The 20,985-nt window shown below is 28.6% G+C and overlaps 1 protein-coding gene and 3 non-coding genes across 4 annotated transcripts; 3 read left to right on the plus strand and 1 right to left on the minus strand.

Annotated features, from left to right (window-relative positions):
* Positions 1 to 4,844: 4,844 nt before the first annotated feature.
* Positions 4,845 to 4,917, plus strand: Trnak-cuu. The gene has a single exon. It is a non-coding gene; the product is annotated as a tRNA-Lys (tRNA).
* A 52-nt stretch (positions 4,918 to 4,969) lies between these two features.
* Positions 4,970 to 13,673, minus strand: LOC108565153. The gene is made up of 4 exons (XM_017924447.1): positions 13,645 to 13,673; positions 5,798 to 6,137; positions 5,488 to 5,741; positions 4,970 to 5,421 (listed from the first exon to the last, which is right to left on the minus strand). Exons 2-4 carry the CDS (start codon positions 6,127 to 6,129, stop codon positions 5,255 to 5,257), a joined length of 753 nt encoding a protein of 250 aa, XP_017779936.1. The 5' UTR covers positions 6,130 to 6,137; positions 13,645 to 13,673; the 3' UTR covers positions 4,970 to 5,254.
* Trnar-acg lies at positions 5,060 to 5,132 on the plus strand. The gene has a single exon. It is a non-coding gene; the product is annotated as a tRNA-Arg (tRNA).
* Trnay-gua lies at positions 13,038 to 13,129 on the plus strand. The gene is given in 2 exon segments: positions 13,038 to 13,074; positions 13,094 to 13,129. It is a non-coding gene; the product is annotated as a tRNA-Tyr (tRNA).
* Positions 13,674 to 20,985: the final 7,312 nt, after the last annotated feature.

Consider the following 20,985-nt stretch of genomic DNA (forward strand, 5'->3'; position numbering starts at 1 on the left):
TGAAATTGCTTCGTTGACAAAAGCAACGTTAACCGAGGTATGACTTTATAAACATTATATCATTAAATAAATTTTCATTTTAATAAAGTTTACTTAATTTTAATCCTATTTGCAAAAAAAATGTTAATTATTTAATTTTGATTTTTTTGGATGCAATTTTTTTCTCATCAATTTGTAATCCATTATAAGAAACAATTATTATGTATCTTCCACATATGAAGCAAATGATTGATGGGTATTTATACTTAATTATACACAATGTCTATGATAATAAAACGCTTCATATAAAATGATCAAGTATTTCTTGTTTAATGAAAATTATTATGACATAAGCTAATGTAATATTTAGAATTATATTTTTATTATTTACAAAAAAAAATAATTGATAGAATGAGTATAGTGATTGCTTATAATTCCTAGTAAGAATACAATATTATGACTTCAAAACCACATCACCTATTAGAGAGTTAATTAATAATCTTGTTTTAAAACAGTGTTTTCCAACTTTTTTGTGCGACTAAGTCTTTCTAAAATTCTTATGTAACATATATATAATTCGCCATACGGTTAAACTCTGGACGAGTACATTTTCGAATTATATCCCTTAATAATCAAATTGCCCTGTGTGGAGTTTGGGCCCACGTTGGAAAACACTAGTATTAAGCAGGTAATCAGTTACGCCAATATCCTAAACTATTTGAAATCGCACTAATCGAGTCCTTTAATACCTATAATTTATGTATAAAAAATATTGTTTTTAACATAACGAGCATTTTTCTTAACGAGTAACTTAATGGTTAGAAAAATATTTAAAAGAGAGGTCCCGGATTACGCGAGTGTATTTTTGAATTTGTTTCACTATACAAGTAAAAATCTGAAAATTTTGGAACAAATTAAACTCGTTAAGCCAGGTTCCACTGTATATATATTATTAGAAAGATTGAGGTGTTGTGTTCAACTATTATTATTATAATTGTTATTATTAATATAGTGTATTAACGAACTAGAGACATCCACGACAACTGTTAGTCGCATTATTATTTAAACATATATACTTCAGCATAAAGGAATCTCTACCGTGATCTCAGTTCGATACACTTTAATATAAACAAAGGGGGCCAAGCGTAAACATCCCATAACTTTACTTCGAATTCAAGCCCTTATTATAAACACATAATGATCATTACAAGTACAATCGTAATCGATCATCTTTTTCATATAAACAAATGCATAGGATTTTGTCCCTGTCTTATAATAAACAAAACCACCAAGGCCGTGGGAATGCTTAATCATCAATATATACAAACCCTACTCCAAATCACAACTCCCACCCCCTATTAATAAGAATTTACTTTGTAAGTGGAATAAGTATTTAGAATTAGTTTCAGTAAAACCTTGATAAGATGAACAGTCTCAGCAGAACCTTTGAGGACAAGCATAGTCTCATAAAAACCTAAGACGAGCATAGTCTTAGCAGAAGACGAAGTAACGAATAAATTTGTGTAAAACCAAACGAATTTCATTAAATTCCCAACTATTGAGGCTCCGCAACGGCTTCCACTGTGTCCAGAATTCCATCCCTGGCACACGACAGAGGATATGCTAGTGTTTGTATTAAAATTAAATTTAAGGGTAATTTTCTAGTAGGGTAGTTTTGGATAGATATAGAATAGAATAGGAAACTTTAAATATATGAATTTGGAGAACCTTAAAATTATGATAGTATTTCAATTATTTCGAAAATATGTAAAAAAAAGTGTAAGAAATACATTTTGATTTACAAAATAAATCTAGGTATTAGAAATGATTTATAAATAACATACTGCATTTAATGATCTTTTTACATTGTAACAATTAAGTATAAAATACACATAAATGGAAATATATGAGGAATACACACAGAGTAATGGTATAAAATAGCAGTATATTCGTACCTTAATTATAGTTTTAATATTTTTAATGAGTGTTTTTATTTCTTATTTAATTTGTATGTAAAAAGTTAATTATTTGTTACATTTTGCGTTAGTAACATTTTTTATTGTAATTAAAAATAAGTGGTATACAATAATTATGTTAAATGAGTTGATACAGGTTCTGAGAAACGTTAAATTTAAAAAAAATGTGTATGCAAATTGTGTATTGGAGTTCTGTCCGTTGAACATAAGCGTGTTACGCAAACGCATATAAAAGCTGAGATCGCGAAGCAGAGTCGACTCAGCACGGATTTAAGTACATAAAAGAGTTATAAGTGCAATAAAACGAATCAATTGTGAACATAGGTATCAAGTGGAATACACGGTTGAAAGAAGCACAAAATATAGAATTTTGATATCTGTGTGATATAAGGTATACGTTATTTGCTTTTGATCTATAAGTTTGCAATGAACTGAGGAGAAAGGGTTTGTGATTTAAGTGTATCGTGTAATTGGTTTTATTGAACCGTCGTCTTTGGTCCGATGATGTGATGAGAATGCACACGTAATATTTCGTTAACGCAGCGCAATACCAAGAGGCGAACGATGAAGACCTGGAGCCGCGGTTTTGTTTGGTTTTCGAGGGGTCTCTTTTTGTGGTTTTGTTGGCATATTTACGACGCTGGACTATCGTTTAATATAAAATAAATTAGGATTCGATTAAGTTGGGTTTCTCGTTTCAACAAAAAGATTTTGAGAGAGAGAAAAAAAAAGGAAATCCAAAAAACGAATAGTGGAAGAACACGACCGCACCAAAGGCCCCGGTACGTGTGAAAACTTTGTTTACGACATCGGGGGCGATAAATAAGTCGTGTGTATGGGTTTTTGTAGGTGTTGAAAGTCTCTTTCTCGCTCTTTCTTTTACTGTTTCGCTCCGTTCCACCCGTTCCGCGCCTCCGCCGGATGGAAAGAAACGAAACGGAATGGAAAGGAACGAAATGGAATGGATCGGATTTGATATGGAACTGAGAGGAATGGAAGATCTAAGGGGGCTCCTTTGGCCAGCTGCGGAATGCTGTTACGACTTTGTTTAATATTCATTTCTTATTCCGTTTGTGCTCTTTCCTTCTCTTTCGGAGGCCAGAGGAGACTCCGTAGGACGTGGATCTGTGGATAACCGTGCTGTGTTATTAATAGGAACTCCGGGACTTCACGCGCCCGCCGCTTCCATACAAACCACCCGCGGATCGCAGAACAACGTGCTACAAGAGATATCTCTAATTCAGATATTATAATCAACGCGATTAATTTTATCATGTAAACACCTCATTCTCACATATTTCATGCCTATTTCGCGTTACCATCGGCACCTTTCCACATTTTCCCACTACGTCTATATGCAAAATTATATAACTAATTTCTCGAATATAATGCACACTTGTATATTGCTTGAAACTTCTGCTAAAATTTAAATTATCTCTAGATAAAATTGTTTAACCTCATATATGTCTTTAATGCAAAATATTATATATAATCTTTATTTTATTTATTCTAAAAGCGTAAACTAAAATATATATTGAGACTGGATTAAATTGAAGATTTTTTACTCTCGATTATAAATTTACTAGTATGTAATATTTTATTAAAGCTGTTTCAATTTATAATACTTATTTTCAAAGTAAAATAATATATTTGGTGTTTCCAATATAATTCGCTTTTTTGTATCATAATATTTTATGCAATATAAAAACTTTTGTTATCTCATCATTTTTTCTTTAATGCAAAATAACATTTTTACACTCTCAAATATAATTAGTTACTTTTAAGCTTTTGGTAAAATGTGAATGGATGAAATTGAAACTGTTACATTTGTTTAACTTCATGCCAAGTAATATTCCTACTCTCTCGAATATAATGCGAATTTGAAAGGCTTTATGCGAATGTGAAAGATGTTAAACTCAAACTGAAATGATTTTTTTTCATAAATTTTGATATAATTTGTACAGTTTTAAACAGTGCTTAAAACTGTACAAATTATATTCGAGATTCCATACTTTACAAATTCGATTTTAAAATTATTATAAAATGCTTGAAATCTTTAAAATAAGACTCAGCGTTAAATATTTCAAAAATGTTTTTACTATATCAATGTTAACTGTCGATTAAAATACACACCACTATATTATTGTATCTATGAACCTGCAAATTCGATTTTTCAATTCTTAAAATGATGAAAATTATGAATTAATACGAACGTTTAAATGTGTAAAATTGTGCTTGTTACACACGAGATTATACGATATGTACTTTTTTTTGTTTAAAAATACACATATTTTTTGTGATTATAACATTGGTATCAATAGACCATAATCTGTGTTTTCAAATTCTACAAGTCATGATGAATTTAGTGATCATAAAATTTTATTTAATGTCTTATATCATGTTTTCTATGGACGGAGTTAATATTAAACAATAGAACAATAGTTGAACGGAATAACATTCTCAATCAAAAACATTGATATGCTTTTAAGATAATGTAAAACTAAAAAAAATATGAAATGTCTATTATGTGGGTTTATAAACTTTTTATTAGGTAATAGATTAAAATAATTTCAAAGAGTAATTTTCTGTGTTCTAATTTTTACAAAATGATTTCTGATACTTCCAATTGCAAAAATATTGATAAAATGTATAGTTTATATTAGGAAAGATTTATTATTTGCATTTTGCAAAATATTTGGTACTTCTAATTTGACTGTTTATTTATTTTCTAATTAATGATTATCTAAATAAGGAATGTTCGTTTGTTTCGAGAACATCTGTTACTCAACTATATACTTGAATTCCCAAAATAAACGAGATAATTTAGTAAAACTATTAATAAACTATGCGTTATTTTCGTGTACGACATTCTATCTAATATTTATATAAGCCCGGCTAGCTCAGTCGGTAGAGCATGAGACTCTTAATCTCAGGGTCGTGGGTTCGAGCCCCACGTTGGGCGACTTCTTTTGATACAATTAACAAAAATATATAAATTCTTAAAATTCTTATTCTTTATTTTTTACAACACACACTATTATTATTTAAAAGTTAACAATCTTGCATTCAAGTCGATCACTGGATATTTACAGTAGTTGTTATAAGGTCCTGTGGCGCAACGGATAACGCGTCTGACTACGGATCAGAAGATTCCAGGTTCGAATCCTGGCAGGATCGCTTCTTTTTATGTGTACCTCATATTAAATAAAATACGTAGATCTTGGTGACATGATACAAATATTATATTTTCGTATAATTGTATCATGGATCTTCGTAATGGTTATTCAAAGTATTTGCATTTACTTCTTTATCAATTTTTTGGCGTAAACGAAGGTCATTTGATAAGGAACTGCAATGATGGTGCTTCTCTTTCCGAAATACTTGATCTTCTCTTTCGCGACTCTTGTCGACATAAAATGATTAATAAAGTCATCAGTTACTTCAAAGTTCAGGCTCTTCAATTCTTCTACAAAAAGAAAAAAAAAACATTAAACATTATAATGAAGATGTAAAAATGTTGTTTATTATTTACCTATCATTATTTTCTTGTTTGGGAAAATTTGGTACCTCTCAAAGGTCTTGCAAATGATCTGCGTAAAACCTATATCGATTAAAGACCTTGTCAAGTTCTGTTTGTCACTGAAAAGGCGCAAATTGACTTTGCTGCAGGAAGACTGATCTTTGAGTTCCTCAATAACATGCGCAAAGAAATGATCGGTTTGTAATAATATCACGATGTCTCCAGTAGGAGTAAGGAAGTTTTTGTAGAATTTTTCGAAAATATTCCTGAAAAAAAAATTTGTAAAAGTTTGTGTTTAAATGATTGGAATGTATACAAATACCTCTTACTCAGGAAATCGTCAATGTAATAAATTGAGAAGATCCTATCGAAAGTCTCCGTGAACTGCTCGTTGCAGTTATTAATGGTCTTGAAGGTAATTTTCGGATGAGAATACCGCTGTTGCGCCAAAATCACGTCGTTCGAATTGAAATCCATTCCTATCACATTGCTCACTTCTTTCGGAAGCGCCCGAAGCAGGAAGTAATTGGTGAACATCCCCTTACCGCATCCGAAATGCAGTATGTTTTCATAGTCATTCCACGCACCGATTTCTGGGTAAAACTTCAGGATGAACTTCACGTCCTCCATTTGACACATATTGTTTTTGTACATGTTAAAAGCTGAAAGAAGCGTAATTTAGTTAAATGCAGTCAACACAATGGAGAAGCGTCCGAACGGAGCAGCTATTTATAGAAAACGGTATACATTGTTATCAGCAGGGTGGAAAGATCAGCAATGAACAACAATAAGACCAAATATTTAGAAATTTATACTTGTTGGAGTTTAAAAACAAACATGTTTTCCTTGATAATTCTTCATAATGTAAAGAAAAAGATACTTTTGTTTTCACTCTAATTGTATTGGTAATGTGTAAATAGTTATAAAGATTAAATTAAATATTTTGCTTTCCCACAAAAATCTTAATGGTAAAGTATCTAAAATATCCACATCTCTGATTAAATTCGATAATGCATTTGCAAGAAATGTGTCGACCTAATGTAATTATATCTCATTTGATGTACGTAAATAAGGATTAAATAATCTTTGAAGCACAATCAACAATACATGGTTTCAAAGTTCACAAAACAGATAAAAAAGTATGTTACAAAACAAATTTAGGAGTGATTGTTATATTTTCATATTTGATTTTATTGTAACATATTTTTAAAATTGACAAAAACTAAATTTGTTCACTTAACTTTACTATAAATAGAAATACTTTTTCCACAAGTTTCATTGTTTTGATTGACAGAAGTTAAAATATTTTATTACAATTTGATTATATAAGAAATGTGAAAATGTAGTATTTTGTATTGTCCATGAAAGTTTGCTGAATTAAAATATAATGCAAGTCTGAAATATATTCATAACTCGGTTAACGTTACCTCTGATAACGAAGTTCGCAATTTCAACGTGTTAAGAACGTTCGACAAATATATTCCATTGAAAGTTGCATTTCTTCCAACAAATACATCGGATTAGGAAGTAACCATCATTTAAGCTTATTATCGGTGTCAAACATTAAGCAATGGGAAGAAAATAACAATTAAAGCATTGATAGTTCTTGTAATGAAATGCTTAACAGAAATTGTACCCTCAGCTGGCCGAGGTAAAATTTGCAAACGTTGACCGATCCGCGGCGATAAAAAGGTTGCAACAATAGATTTGGAAAATGACGATGAAGCTGATTTTAGAAATATATTAAATATAGAAGATTAAATGATGAAGACGAAATTGCAAAAAATCCTATCAAAGAATGTTAACAACCAAAGATTTACAAAATACTTAAATGACATTGAAAACGTTAAATTAGCAAGTAATCAGTGTTAAATGTAACTATTCCATATAGTTATTTTTTAAATGAAAGATAAAACTTTTCTTTCTTGGAAAAATAAAGAAGATTTTCTTTATGAACTATTAAAAACTGATATAAATTGAACAAGAGACAAACTAAAACACACTGTAATAATCTAATTCCAAGTTAATTTCAGTTAACAAATTTAATTTACAATGTTATCTTTCTCTATTAATATATGTTTTATATTCTTTTTGAGATAATAATTAATCCAAATAGTATAACAATTATGTGGGTTACGCTATTCCTATTACTGTGGTCATCTCATATTTAATGAAGATCCGAAGAAGAACAGATGAATAATGACAGGTTTAAAGTGCAATCGCTGAGGCGAACAGGAACATATAACATATTGTTCTTGCATTTTTAATACTTTGACCTACTAATTACTACCGTCGTTCGAAGCGAAGCTAATCATTTTAATAGTTGATTTCGGTGAGCGTAATATTGTTTTGGGACATCGAAACGTCTTTCTCCTCGCTGAGGGGGAGAGATACAACCTGAAGTCCTGAATGTTTCAGTGGTTTTTCGTTATTTACATTCGCGTGCGGTAAATGTTATAGCCAGTAGCAAAGGCTAAGTGGTAGTTTCGCCTGTTTGGATGTTACGCGAGCGTGGAAAAACCGACAGATGGAACACTTGATGCTACTCAATATTTCAGAGGATGATTACTGGTCTTTTGACCGGCATGTATCGTGCACGATACGTACCGTACTTCTATACAACAATTGTACACGGTGATTCAGAAATGTTAAATACAAAATATAAATTTAATATATCAATATTATTAAGTAAGCGATACTTGACAAGTAACATGTATAACTATAAATATACTGTATGTAAATGAAGCTCAAGCATTTATCAAAGAAAATATGATAATAATTTAAAATTTTCATGTTTTTGTCATTTTTGGGTTAAGGGTCATAAGTTAAACAATTGCACTCTATTTCCTCGTTATGACTCTTGTGAGGTTAGACATAAAAGTGAAGTATTTTTTATTCTCTAAGTTAATTAAGATTCTAATGAACGAAGCATACATCCTTTTCTTTGATAAGAGTAGAATTTGGATAATTATAACTTTTATTTTCAATTAATTATATCTGTACTACAATTTACATCTATGTAAAATATAACCAATCATTATTTATTTAGAAACGTCAATCTTTAATTGTTATAAAAAAATCTTTAATTGCGCTCATTTTATTGTAGTATTTATTCATTTTTATTGAGTGCAAAGTTTTATTAAGTTTTAAGCATAGTAACACTGAAACAATTTAATTTATTAATTTTAACTTACTTGTTGCTTTTTTTTGTATGAGTCCTTTGTGATTGTGATATACGCTAATGACCTAAGCTGTCGATGCTCAAAAACGAATAAAAAAAAAGTAACACTGTTTAGATATAAAATACAGCAACACTTCGTATAGTAATTGGTTCCATCAATTTCCCGGATTAATGAAGTAATTAAATAAGATAGGAATTAAGTGCACTTTTTTGTATAAAAAGATAATCTTATATATTAAATTTATAGAATTTATTTCTAATAATAATAATAATAATAATTTATTGGCCAAACATCAATACATAAGAAAAAAAGTACATTATACATATAAATAAATAAATTCTAACATAAAATTAAAAAAAATATATATATTAATAAGCTGGCCAAAGGGCTAACGACCGAGGTCTTTCCGCCCTTTATTTCTATTTTAATAATAGTAATAATAATATTTATTGTATCAAAAAAAACAACACAATTTAATAAAACAAAAAGTCCACTAGTGTATAGGGCTTTTGATCTAGCTCTTCTAATTTACTCAATTATCATTTTGTTTGTTTTGGAATTTTCAAATCTGGACTGATAGATGTCGTACTATGCGAGATATTGCTGTTCTTCATAATATAATTGAATATATTGCACTATAAAACTCAATTGAAAATATATGAAAGCAAGACAAAATGGTAAACCGCTTATTGAATTAATTATACAATAGTTATGTTTTTCCTGAAATAATTATTATTGCAAATTATATATTAACAAAATTGATATATTTATGAGAATAATTGTTCCCTTCTCTTTTATACAACATTAGCTCATTTATTCATTGAATGTTTATACATTCATTGGATCTAAACCTTCAATTATCTAAAATACACATTTCAGAAAGAACAATTGATCTTTCAAATATAGTAAACACCACTTATCGTAGTTAACATAACACATTTCATTTTATGTTCTAAATTAATTAGATCTAAACTTTGAATTATCTAAAATAAACATTTATATTATTTTCTTGGAAATGATAGATGAAAAAATGAATTAATAAATAAATTATTGTAATGAGATTCACTGTGTATATAGAGATGGATGTTCGCTTGATACTCGTCACATAATCGAATGAGTATTAGCCGAGGTAAATAATGCATACAGTCTTTACTATTATTTAATAACAGTGGATATAACAAATCGCTTGATGGACAACTGAGACATGCAATGCATGCTATTATCATTTTCCATCGAAACCCCCCCGTGACCGACCACCACCTATCGCTGCTCAATATACACAAACCGTTCGAGCCACCCTTAAAACAATTGACAACTTTCCCGATTGAAATATGCATGAGATCAGATGTATATGAAGAAACGTATCAAATATGCAGACGTGTAAACGTTACGAAAACATTTATAACTTTAGCGTTTATCGGGTAGTTCCGGACGTAATAAGAATAATTTCCTTTAATTCAATAAAAGCGAATTGAAAGATCACAGTGCTTTGAATAATGATATAACCAGGAAAAGAAAGAAACTAAATAATCTATTGTGAAGAAGAAAATATCACCTATTAGTCATAATCGAATCTATTGGATATATCAACTCAACTGTGGGTAAATGCGGCTCTCATTAAAATTTTATTTTATCATAATTGAATTTTATTGCTAAAATTTTGATAAATACAAATTTTTGAATTTCTTTATTTACGTCTTTATGAAATATAAAAAAACATGATTGCGTCTCTTTTTGGCCTTATGTGAGCCCACATATACTATGTCTTATATATTTATACAGTAGATTTTTTAAATAATATTGTAGTAATATGGACAAAAAGACCTATAGTTCTTTGCAGCAGTTGACTTCATATTTTGTATTTTCGATATTGTAATATTTTGTATGAGAAAATGATTCAATAAATAGAACATTTTAAAAATCGTAAAAACATGGTAATTAGTAAACATTATTAATTTCTAATCAAATTCTCTAGTAAATAATTATTTGATCACAAAATTATGAATAAATTACATACAAATTATGAAATAATTACGAATTTAATTATTTTTTAATTACGAAGTAATTATATTATTTTGATTTTCTGTAATAATTAAATATTATTATTTTATACATTTCTTGATACATTGAAGTGATATAATTTTGTTACCGACGTTACTAGTAATCAAATTATTAATACAAAAATACCTCGCATAGTACGGATACTCCAAAACTGGATTAATCGAGAAACTAAATTTTATACAAATTTTGTTCACTACTTCTTAAATTTAATTTAGTGAATCCGGAATGTCTGAAGCTTATCAGAGCTATTGGAGATGATATGAATCGGTGAATATATTGTGTTTTAGATTATTATAGAGTTAGAAACGCATTCACACGAAAAGAAATGTGTATTTTTAAAATACATGAATTGTGGTATAATTATTCTAGTGTTCTCATGCTTTCTGCCATGTTTCATGTCACATCCAATTTAGTTCCATTATTTTGTCAGTTGCACGAAAGATAGGCGACTGCTTAACATAAAAGCAAAACAAATTAACGCTTTATCCGCACTCCACAATGGACGTAATCTGATGGAAGCAAACGAAAATCGTAAAACACTTTCCGTGGAAAATAAAAAGAAATACTTCTGCGAACTGTATCGGTTTCTATTGTGACTACAAGTTTTGCAGAACTGAGCTTTGTGCAAAAGATGCAAGGATTTTCTTTTTCCCGTAACGAGATTTTCATTTATTTAATTTGTTCCTTTACGTGTGAAACTGAGGAGCGCGCAAGGTGTGGTGCAGAACGTTCCCAGCCACTTGTACAAATCGGATTAGATTAGGTCAAATCATCCAGAAGGGCCTCCTCGAAACCAGGAAACGTCAAATGTGTCTCGTGGTACGTTTCCCGTCGACTGGCCACACGAGGGCCCATCTCGAGAAATTATCCTTAGAGGCAACGGAGTGTGCAAATATTCGTCACTTCATGTTGATGGTGCAGAGAGAGAAAAAAAGGGAAACTTTGCAGAGGGTCAGGACAACAAAGGGCGAGAATTCTGCACGAAGATTTAGATGTTTTAACATATTTATTAACTGCAATGGATCTCGAGATTCTTTGTTTTCTTCTTCGGGTGCGTTGTGCCGTAACTTGACGGCGATTTGATCGAAGTTGATTGATTTGTTCTTTGTTTGTTATACCTGAGTTCTTTGGGCGGGGCGACGTCGTTCGACCGCCAATGGCCGCCTTGCGATTTATTGCGGCCGTGATTTAACTCTTAAGACACTCACTCTCCTTCGGTTTCCAAAGACGCGAAAGTTTTGTCAAAATGGCGACATGCAATCATTACTTTGTACTTTATAAATATAATACAACAGTTAACATTCCGCAAACCTGATTTCAACAATTTCATTTCGAATATTACAACTATAGGACATAAAAATAAACAAAAAGTTAACAATCCGCAATCAATATTTAATACTATTTTTTGCTTATTAATTCTATTAAAACTTTTATACTTTTTAAACAGTTTTTCTTCATTTATATTTATAATAATAACAAATATTGAATGCTTTAATTATTAATAATCAATTTAACTATTAATAAAACAATAAAATGAAAGATAAATTTGTATTCATATATTAATAACAAAATATATTTATCTTGTTTGTATATTTGCACTTGATCAATGTAAAAATATCAATAAGTAACAATAATTGACGTAAATGTCCTTGAGATTTATGTGTATGACTTTAAAATAACCAGTTTAATTGATTTAAAGTCCCGTTCAAGGTTTTACATGTTTATATTAAATACAATAATTAAATAAATTAATTGCAACTAAATTTTATAAAAATTAATGTGGAAGTATTATTTTTTCCTTTAAGCCTATTACTTTTGAGAACATTTAGAATATATAGAATAATAATGATTATTAATCAAATCAAAGTTTTTGAAGTATAAATATAAAACAAAGAGATAAAAATATAAATATATTAAAGTTGAATTGAAAAAATTATTTCCTACTACTAATAGAAATTTACGATTTGTAAGGTATTTAGTGTAAATCAGCATTTTTCAAATTTCCAATGATAGTTGTCACTTGTATCAAAGCGAAAATCGTGAAACAGTCTTAGCTCTCATCAGTAGTTTCTCTTTGTAAAACTACAAACAAATAAGTTAGATCGCGCAACAAAAAGGTTGAGAAACTCTGGTGCAAAGATACAAACGATTTTGTAAATGCTTTTGTAATTTTATAAAGAAACCAAATCTATATAGGAATAGAGATGTCTACTAAATTTATTATAATGTATATTTTACTTATGACATGCTTTAGTAACATTATAATTATTATAACTACGACTAGATTATTAAATGTGTTTTTTTACAAAACAAATATAACCTTCGATAGCTCAGTTGGTAGAGCGGTGGACTGTAGTTTGTAATATGAAATAGTCATCCATAGGTCACTGGTTCAAATCCGGTTCGAAGGATTTATTTTACTATAATTCGTAGTATTTTACTCAATTAACTTGCAGTTCTTCATTTATAATTTAATTATAATTAATTCATTTATTTTTCATGAATTTATATTTTGTTATAGAGCTGATAGAGAAAGTTATATATAAATAAACTTAACATACCAAAAATCAACGAAATATTCCTTAAATATTGAAAAAAATCACTTGGCAATAACTGTGTATTGGCAATGTAACGAAACGATGGACGATGGACGATGTTAACTTGGTGATTACTAAATGCAAACTGAATGACCCTTGCAAAAATTGTCTATTTGAGTGCAGCGAAAGTATTTAGAAACGAAACATGCCGAAAGCATGTTTTTGACCGTTTAAGGTCAACTTTACAACAACCCCCATAAAGTTGGGAGAATTTAAGTAAACAGAAGAGAAAACTTTCTCAAGGTTACTTGAGTAAAATGTTTCAATAGATAAATCCTTATTTCCAACAGCTGATTTTTGTGGGTATTCTCCAGTTCAAAGATACTTACATTTAAATAAAAACGAAAAACGATTTAAAATAAACAAGATCACTCACGTACACTTTTTCTCGAGAAAACCACCAAACATATGAATTCGATTTATATATTTTATTTACGCTTTTTTTAATGCTCAAATCAAAAAGACTTAAAGAACAGATTAAGAAAAAATATTTTTTTTAAGAAATCAAAATATATCAATCAAACATATATATTTGATGACATTTACCCAGGTAAATCGAATAACAAAAGATGATTTAAATACAATTAAAGTAATTGAAGTTAAAATAGTTTTGTGTGTGATCTTCATGTAATAATGGAATGTTTTAAACAAAAATTAATAGTGATTATAAACTACTTAGAGTTTGTAAATTAACACTTTGAAGACTATTTGCTTATTTATTTCTTTGAATCCAAAAAAAATCAGTTTTTCAATTTTTCCTATATCTAATTGACTACTTTATTTGTTAATTGTAGTAATTATAATACCATAATACCATTATACCATTATAACAATAAATCAAACAAATAATACTACACATTTAAAGCGATTAAACTCATTTATTTGAAGTTGAATAACATTAGAAGTAATACAGTAATAGAATTTTGTAATATTGATAGTATTGATGTTGAGATTATTAATAATAAAATATGATTTAAGTTCAAATTATAATTGTAATTACAATATTTATATGGAAAGTTGCAAAATATTTAACCCCTTAAGTGAGTATGTCGTATATATTCGTCTTGGCCGTAGCGCTTATGACGAATATATTCGCATCATGAATAATAAAATACGCTAGCAATAAAACTAGTTGGCTATTACAAGAGCCACATCATATAATACATCAATCCGCTTAAACGGTTAATTAATTCTATTACCGAAAAATAATTTTATTTTGTTTAAACGGTTTATAGTTATTATATAATTATTATCTACTGATTAAAATCCAGTAAAACTTGTAACAAATTTAGTTCTTAGAATCTTAATTGTATAATTAGAAAAATTTCAGTATGTGTTATAATTGAAATATTGGAAGAAATATTGTTTGTTATTAAAATTATAAATAATATTTTGGTTGAACCGTAACTACATAAATAATTACAAGTAAAAAAGTGAAATTAAATTAAGCAAATTCTATCCGCCTAAATCATTTACATTAACTAATTCAGTAAATATTTCTACTAAACCTAAATTTAACATATAAAAGAATTAGTATATGCAAAGATTAAACTATTTCAATGTCATTAGAGCTAATTCAGAAGTATTGCAATAAAGGGTTAACAGGCTTATACGAACTAAGTTTTCGCTAAAGGAGAATTATATGTTAGCCTTTTTTGGAATTGCTTTCATCCTATACGTTTTCATTTCATTCTTTATTCAGAAAACGGGTTTAGAATAGAAATGCTGCAAAGAACTAATCCAAATATCTATATACTCAAAGTATTGATTACGCTTCACTGAATTTTCAATTGCGCATTGAGACGGAAAATAATTCTATGATACAAACATTTCACAATATATTCACATGAAATATTTTTGTTTAATTTATTTGTATCTATTAAAAGAACTTTTAAGTAAAATAGTTACTAATGGGACTAACAGGTAATTATTTTGTTGAGTTTGTAGTATGTTGATTTGTGGCAATAAATGTTGTTATTATTAGTTACTAATCATCATTCTTTCAGCTATATCTTTCTATATTAATTAAAGTAAAATTTATTTTATACAAACCAAAAAAAAAACATAAAAAGTAATATTTATTCAATAATTAATAGACGTATTTTTAATTTTACTATAACATATTGTTTGTTAAGAAATTTTCTATAAGTTTCTCTATTTGCCATTTTTGTTTGTAGGACTTTTTCTATATTTTTTTGACATTAATTTAACATCCATTTTCAAATTATTTTTATCATGTATATTTTCTGAAAATGTTTATTTATATAATGAGTTTAGAAGTATTCAAACAGAACTTATTCAAATATCTATATAGTATTGATTATGTTTGATTTTCCATTACACAGTGAAGTAGAAAATAATTCTTACATATAAACATATCACAATTTGAAATAAGTACAGTAAAACAATTATACTGGTCTTAATTTACAGGCGTTCGAATTAACCGTGGTCTTGTCTTAGTGTTTATATATTTTATAAATTCAACAATAAAATTGTCTCTGCAAAACTGCCGTTAAGTAAATAATTTTGTAAGGAAAACAAGAAAAAATATGTTTTTGTTTTAATTTATATTATAATTTGTATATCGATATAGATATTAAATTTGTAAACCGAATAAATGCGATATTTGTATTAACCGTGCTTTTCAATTATTCCCGATTTGCTTTAACATTCCCGATACCACGGATAATCGCTGATTTACTTTACATTAATTTTAAGGATTATTATTTCTATACAGCCAACCCATTTATAACGAAATTAATTGGTATCGTGTAACATGAAAACCGCGTTATTAGAAGCTCAGAATAAAATCTAATTTTATATGGAAATAGAATTTTAATTCCTTACTCAAATCAAGTCTATTTTTCACAACAATCCAGTTGAAACTGTCAATCCAATTTTTATACCTTTTTTGTTTACCATAGCATTTGATATAGAAGATTTATTTAATCAATTCTTCTTCATCTTATAAACTTTGGATTCTAAAGTTTCTTCCCGAACTAGTTCTTAAGTTAATTAATAAAAACCGCGCTATTAAATGGTTTTTGTCGTTAAAAAGATGTTAATTGAATGTATTACCAAGATTTATTTAGATGAAAAATGAAAAAATTGTAGCATATTGTTAAAAATGGCAATTATTGTTAGAAATAAAAAACTGATACTTTTGTTATAAATTAATTTAAAATATTAATAATATTCTGAGATTATTTTAATTATTAGAATTACATTTATTGTATAATTTTATCATGATTTTCAAAGTGTGGGTCGCGACCCCCAGGGGGTCACGTAAAATATAATAACAGATCAATCCATAAACTCATTCTTCGGGTTTTTTTTCCAAAAGGGGGTCGCGAATTAAAGAGATTGAGAATCACTGATTTAGAAGAAAAATCATATATTTGTTTTGAACACTATTTCATTCAATTTGTCTAATTATTGGTTTTATAAAATCTATATGGAGTTATAGGCTTAAGTTAAATAAAGTGTAATAAAGGTTTTCCTATAGAAATTATAGTCCATTCAGTGTATCCTTCATCCACGCGTATTCTACTCTGTACGAAAGGACGAGAAAGAGTGTGTATACATATATGTATTGCAAAGATTTGGTTTGTTGTTGAGTGGAGACTAATCCAAAGATCGAATTATCCGTGTTTGGTGTAATGAGATTTCGATGAAATTGAGTGCGCTCGTTACGGACGAGCGATTCCTCCTTTGACAGGCAGGATGAAGATGAAGATGAAAAAGGGGTTTGTACTGTGTGCGTGCATCCTCGGATGTGCATGAATTGTAATCCGGGATAGTTTTTCGGTGAGCTCCGGGACCGATCCATCACGGTTTTTCAAAATGTGCCTCGGAATCCAGAAGTCCCCATTATACATCAAAATCACATGACGGCTCACGTCAACCGTAATCCCAGAGCTATTTGTAAGAGACCACAGAACGGAATAACAAAGCGACAAGAAAAAGAAGACGAGAGCGGAGTAGAATAAAAGCTGAAATCAAAATGAAAATAACTATGCATATTATATGTATACATATATACGTATTTTTATTGTATTTGTGTGTATGTGTACGCGACAACAATGAATGGAATTAATTTTGTCCACTTGTCAGGCAGAGCATTTTCCTAACAACAAACAGAAACTGACACAAGGTCTCTTGACGTTTCTGGATGTCCTGTGATTATTTTAAATATGAATACGAATCAAATTCTGGAGAGGAAAACAGAAAGGAAATACATAATATATTCGCTATATTAATACGAATGAATAGCGAATTGGAGAAACGTTACAATCGGTTCAATTAAAATTATATTGTATATATTTTAACTCAATCTAATTCACAAATATTATTATTAACATAACTATAGTATTAAATAAACTATATATATTGAGTTTAGTTTATTAATAATGTAAATTTAAGAACGTTTTCACTGGTAAATTAAATCTACATAATATTATACAAGTACATAAGACTTGAGTCTAAATTTTACTGATAAACAAATCTAAGTTTATTTAAATCGATTCAATTCATAATTTTGAAAGAAATTACTGGAAAACAAAGAAATTACTGATAAACAAATAAATATAAATCATAAGCCCACAAAAAAAATAATTCTTCATCTTCATACAACTAAAATTGATCTTTTATATGTTTCATGTTATTTTTTACAAAAATATAGTTGAAACTTCTTTTGTATTAGGTAACAAATATGTTATTATTTATCATCGCCTGTTTTACTAAAACAAATAATTTGTTAACATTTTTAATGAAAAACTCAAAATCAATACTTTAGTGTAAACAGTATAAACTAGATATTTAATTGAATTTTTTTTATTAATAATGTCGAGATTCAAAACTGAAAATAAAAAGATTAATTGTGTTTTATTGTAGATTTATATTTAAAAACTATATTTTCTTCATACTACATCGTAAGCTACTAATTATACGTTAATTTTTAATTAATAATTTTATTCATTGTAACTTATTTCTAATTTTTAATATATGACTGAGATTTAAATTATATTTTATAAAAAAAAAATATTAATTAAACATAAAAAATATCTGTTATTCCTCGTAAATATAATTTTAAGAGCAGAAAGACTTATGGTCAATAGCCGCCCTTTGTAACAGTTAATCTTTTGTTTTACTATTATTATTGTTGTAAATGAAAATGTTTAATTTTGTTTTTAATTGTTACAATAAAGATTATTATTATTATTATTTTAAATCAATAAATTATGTTTCAGGGGTTGCCAAACTGTGGCTCGCGAGCCTCATGCGGCTTTTCAAGTGTCTTGTTCTAGCTGGTTGAGCCACAACAAAACAGAAATATTATATATATTTTATATTATAATTGAGATTTTTTTAAAATTATTATACCAAAAAGTCTGGCCACCTTTGTTATATATGTTGCTTAATAGCTCTTTGCAACAGTTACATTTTATTTTTATTATTGTATTGATTTAATGAATTTATCTGTTAACTCTTTGAGGGGCCAGAAATTCCTAAATTTCTAGACCCAACAAATTTTTTGACAATTGTAATTTCTCTTTCATGTACATATTATAGAAAATTATTTTAATTATTGCGTGTACCATCGCCACTCAAAGAGTTAAGTAAAAGCAAAACTAAATTTTATTATTCGTAATTACCTCAAATAAAACATATATGGAATCAAACAGTCTTGCATTTCTGTTTTCGATATTTAAAAATTGTTCTAAAACTCTTAAAACATGGACGAATGAATGTTTTGTATTATTTAGTTATTTTCTAATAACAATAATAACTATTATTTCAAAACTCACACAAGACTTTTGTAATTAAAAATGTAATAAATATATTTTGATAATTCCAATTAATAAAAATTATTGCAAAAGGCTATAGGTTTTTCCAGCTTATACTTGTCAAATAAAGAGCAAACTAAGTCTAATGTTGATTTTTCAGTTCGTAATTGTATTTTACAGAAAGTTTTTTTTTTAATATTATTAAGTTTTGCAATACAAGAAAATTTACTATTATTATGCTGTATCTGCTCTATTTGTTGTGTCAAAAATTAAATGTATATCTGCATTCACGCACAGTGCGGATGCACAATAAAACAAAAGAAATATCAAATTTATTGCATTCAGCAATGAAATTCTAAAATCAACTCAATTATATGAGTGTCAATAATGCATTAACTTTGAGATTCATCGAATTAAATTGCGATTCGGTGGAAGCAATTGAATTGAGTTGAAAGGGATCGAGCGGGGTGGTAGTGTATGTGTATGATCGACGTCGGTGTTCTCGGTTTACCAAAGGATCGCTGAATGCCTCTTCCCTCCGCCCGATGATCGTCATCATTATTATTATGATCCGGTGCAATTCTTTGTGCAGGGCGAAAGGGCTGAAGGGGGGTGGAATTGATAATTCGATTTCAATGCGAGGCGGCGTCGGATCAAAGCGCGCGCGTCTCCATTGTCGACGCCTAGGCCAACAATGGCGGGTTGCGAACGGAAGACTCCGCTTCTTTTTCTTTTTCCACCAGCACTAGTAGTAGTATTATTATTAGGGCATTCCCAGTTCGCGTTTTCTTTCTCTCTTCTCTTTTTTTTTACTACTACTTACTTCACGTTTTTGATACCCGACACGCCGCCCCATCAAGGGATCTGTTTAATAATATTTTCACTGCGCGGCCCTTTTTAAGAAAGCGGCAGGGTTAAATAGTTTCGAATTACCCTCCGAATTATTGCTCCATTCAGCCATGTCGTCTTGTTCTTCTTCAACCCGATTTTCCTTTACACATACACACACGTTGGAGCATCTAAAAAAAGATCTTGCGTAAACGAACAAGGAACTTCTTTGTTACGTTTACGTTCGAATTGAATACTTTGGGAAATCTTGATCTTACTCACACTTCGACCATGTTGCATTAACATTTTCATTATTGTCAGGCAATGTTAAATGGCGGATGTCTACATCACGTTCACACATATAATTAAACAAACAAATATGATACAGTTAAATTTGGTTAAATTGAAACCGGTTATAACGACATCAACATCACTCTTGAAGTTATATAAGGAATTACAGTTCTTTTAAAGATATAAATCCAAAAGACATTGTCTTGATTAAAATGTCACTAAGTTAATTTGTTTTTCAAATGATAGTGTAACTAAAATTGATATAAATCATGTATCATGCAAAACAGTTCTAATTATGATATAAAACTTCTATTTTGTTATTAGAAAAATAAATTATTACTTTACATGTAATTTTTACAGCATACATTTTAAAATATTAAATAAAATATACAATTTTGTTAACACAAAAATTATTATTTTTTAATCTTTGAAGCTTAAGAGATTTGACCAGAAGTTATGCAACCAAATTCACACTTAAATCATAAAGTTGGCTAATTTATTATTTTATGAAGTTGTAGAAAGTAAGTCAAATTAAAAGAGATATTTGTTATTTTAGACTAGTGAATAGAAAATGAGTAATTTTCTAGTTTTCTTAAATTTGTAAGATAATATTAATTTAATGCATTTCATAAATGAGCACTAATTATTCAAATTTTTCTTCAATTAAAATTTAGTTTCTTTTTAAATTAAAAAAAAAAGTACTAATAGAAGCCGTACTATACGAGATATTTCTTAATAGAAACATTAAATTCCAGGTGCATGTTT

Source organism: Nicrophorus vespilloides, unplaced genomic scaffold, assembly GCF_001412225.1.
Source record: "Nicrophorus vespilloides isolate i.1.1-1 unplaced genomic scaffold, Nicve_v1.0, whole genome shotgun sequence".
In the NCBI taxonomy this organism is placed as follows: Eukaryota; Metazoa; Arthropoda; class Insecta; order Coleoptera; family Silphidae; genus Nicrophorus; species Nicrophorus vespilloides.